Raw genomic sequence first — 2,706 nt, 5'->3', positions numbered from 1 at the left:
TGTACTAGCTCTATCTATAAAGCCAACAAACTTTGTAAAATCTCTTTATGTATGTACCTTACCTAAATAAAAATTATTATTATTATTATTGGCCAGTGCGTAGGCATCAGTTCTCATTGACGAACGAGCAAAAATTAGAAGGATTTAAATCGTAATTTAAATAGTTATCTCATTCCTTCTTTCCTTTGAATGTCAGTGACTGTGCTCCTGCTATGCTTAATTGCCTCAAAAGCGGCCAATTTTCATGATACCTTAAATTATAAAGGCAAAATTTGGGCCGAGTATACAAGTATAAGCAAAATTGACTGAGTATCCTCAAAAATTAAGAAAAGAAAACAGCACACCCGTTACATTAAAGAAAACGTATTCCTCGTTTCGGGGAGAATATTCTAGGGAGGCCAGCCGGTAACTGGAACAGCCCGATAAGTGCATTTATAAACTAAATACGTAAGTATGAAAATGTACTTATTACACTTAGTATTAAAACGTACTGTCTATTCGGAGGATGGGTTGAACCATGTTATCATTTCTAGAATGGTTAGTGATTCCTCCTCTCTACATCTCTTATGGAGCTCAAACTTTTCCACTGCACTTCTTTTTTCAGTCAGGGACACTATAATGCAAAATGAAAATACAGTATGTGATTGACAAATTATAATAATGGGAATCATTGTGAATTAAACATCATTAAAAATTGTATGTATAAAATTTACCTTTAGAAAACAAACTCAATTTAATGGTATTGCAGTCTTTCCATATATAAAAGTACAATTAATACAAATAATATATAAATATTTGAAAATGCTGAGAAAACTAATGAATCATTAGATCTTGTGTAAATACCACTTGTGTTTTGATGAAGCAATAAATTGTGCCATGGAAGGATGCCAGTTAAAACATCTGCTTCAGACAAATCCGGATGGTTCTGATTGTAGATTTTTATGAGATCTCGTAGTTTTTTTTTTCTCAACTTCATTTTTGTTTCTCAATACAGCTCTCATTTTAGATGAAACTGTAAAGTTTCAGGTTGTTATCAAATATTTGATTTGCACCAATAGTATTTTACATAGAAAAACTAATTTAACAACTGTGTACTGTATTAATGTTTAGGTTTCAGTGAACAAACAAAAAAGCAATTAATGTCTACCTGCATAAGTGGTAATCTGATTTTTGCGATGCCTTATATTCTCTCCATATGCCTCGATAGTATGCTCAATGTTATTGGCAGAGGATCTGTTATTTAAGGATCTTGCAATGATCAGTAATTCTAATCTCCATTTCTCAATAACAGATTCTGGGACATTAAGCCTGTGAATCTCATTTGAAACTGCTGCAGCTGTCTCTGTGGCCTATTAAAAAATAAATGCCATCTTATTTATTGTAAAATTTATGTTCAGAGTTAAACAAAGTCTTTTGAACTATCCTTAGTGCTTTGTCAAGGTCTGAGTATGTGTTTTTCAGATTCAGACCTTGACAAAGCACCAATGAGTGTGTGAAAGACTTGGTGTAATTCTTTACATAAATTTCCCAAATACACAAGTGGGTTTTTATCAAATTTTACTTTGTCTATGAGAAGAAAATACCATTAGTGTCTTATAATAAGATTAAAAATAAAAACATGTATATACACTTGATTCATTGTATAGAACAATTGTATATTTATATATAATTCTATATTTTCATTGTATAGAACAATTCATATGTTAATACCTTTCTGAATCTGGCAACTAATGCCCGAGGCATTCCATTAATTTTTCTGTGATTCCAAAAGAGTGCCCCCTCTGTCAGTTCTTCTGTACGCTCTGTGGAAATAAATTTAGTTATTCATTGACATCTTAGTACTGTGTGTCTCAAAATACTGATTGGAAAGTAAAAGGATGATGATATTGATGCTATCTTAAGTGGAATGAAATAATTGTTATTTCAGAGGAAACAAAGAGCTCAAAAATAGTGGTAGAGTAATAAGATTAAAAATATCAGGATGTGAAAGAAAGAATAAAAACAGGGACAACTTGATTTTTCAAACAAGGATTATACATGTATATGTTGGTTGCATATGAGTATAATGCTACTTTATATGAGCCAAAATGCCTTTCTGCAATTTCCTATATTCTTATATTATTTTAAACCATTATTTAGATATATATATAACCATCAAATATTACCATTGTACTGATTTGATTGAAAGGTACAAAATTTAGAACTAGATTAAACAAAAAGTAACACATACCAGCTTTAAGCATGTTCTTAGTGTTGTTGTTATATCTTGAAAGGTAGGAAGATACTTGCTCTTCCTCCTCCCCAGATGTCAGGCCACTTCCTTCTTGCCACCGCCCTCCATACAAAACCTTTGACATAATAGCATAACGTTTGTTAAAAATTACCTACTGTATTAACAATTTGCATTTAACATAGATAAATCCTTACATATAAGAGTTTAAAAGAAATTATATTTTCCAATTTACAGTAAAACAAAGTCAAAATATTATTACAGTATTAGATTATTTATCTGACAATACCAAGAATGTCCTTTGGCATGTAGGACTCCTAAAAAAGGCTTTCCTTGCCCAAGTGAGAACTTCTGTTCTCTTGATGAAATCTTTAAGGACCATGGCCAGTATTTACAGATGATATCCTGGCATATGAAGGACACATTTTGTAAACGGTTCATTTGCAAATAGTGGGCATAACTGTAGAGCTCTCCCT

The 2,706-nt window shown here is 31.7% G+C and overlaps 1 protein-coding gene across 1 annotated transcript; it reads right to left on the bottom strand.

Annotated features, from left to right (window-relative positions):
* Window positions 1-749: 749 nt before the first annotated feature.
* LOC138368050 (uncharacterized) lies at window positions 750-2,357 on the bottom strand. The gene is made up of 4 exons (XM_069330351.1): window positions 2,231-2,357; window positions 1,711-1,802; window positions 1,148-1,349; window positions 750-1,012 (listed from the first exon to the last, which is right to left on the bottom strand). The coding sequence occupies exons 1-4, from the start codon at window positions 2,355-2,357 to the stop codon at window positions 906-908; spliced, it is 528 nt and encodes a 175-aa protein (XP_069186452.1). The 3' UTR covers window positions 750-905.
* Window positions 2,358-2,706: the final 349 nt, after the last annotated feature.

The sequence above is a fragment of the Procambarus clarkii genome, chromosome 3 (assembly GCF_040958095.1).
Source record: "Procambarus clarkii isolate CNS0578487 chromosome 3, FALCON_Pclarkii_2.0, whole genome shotgun sequence".
Lineage (NCBI taxonomy): Eukaryota > Metazoa > Arthropoda > Malacostraca > Decapoda > Cambaridae > Procambarus > Procambarus clarkii.
The sequence above is the reverse complement of the archived record's forward strand: the minus strand, read 5'-3'. Positions and strand labels throughout refer to the sequence as shown.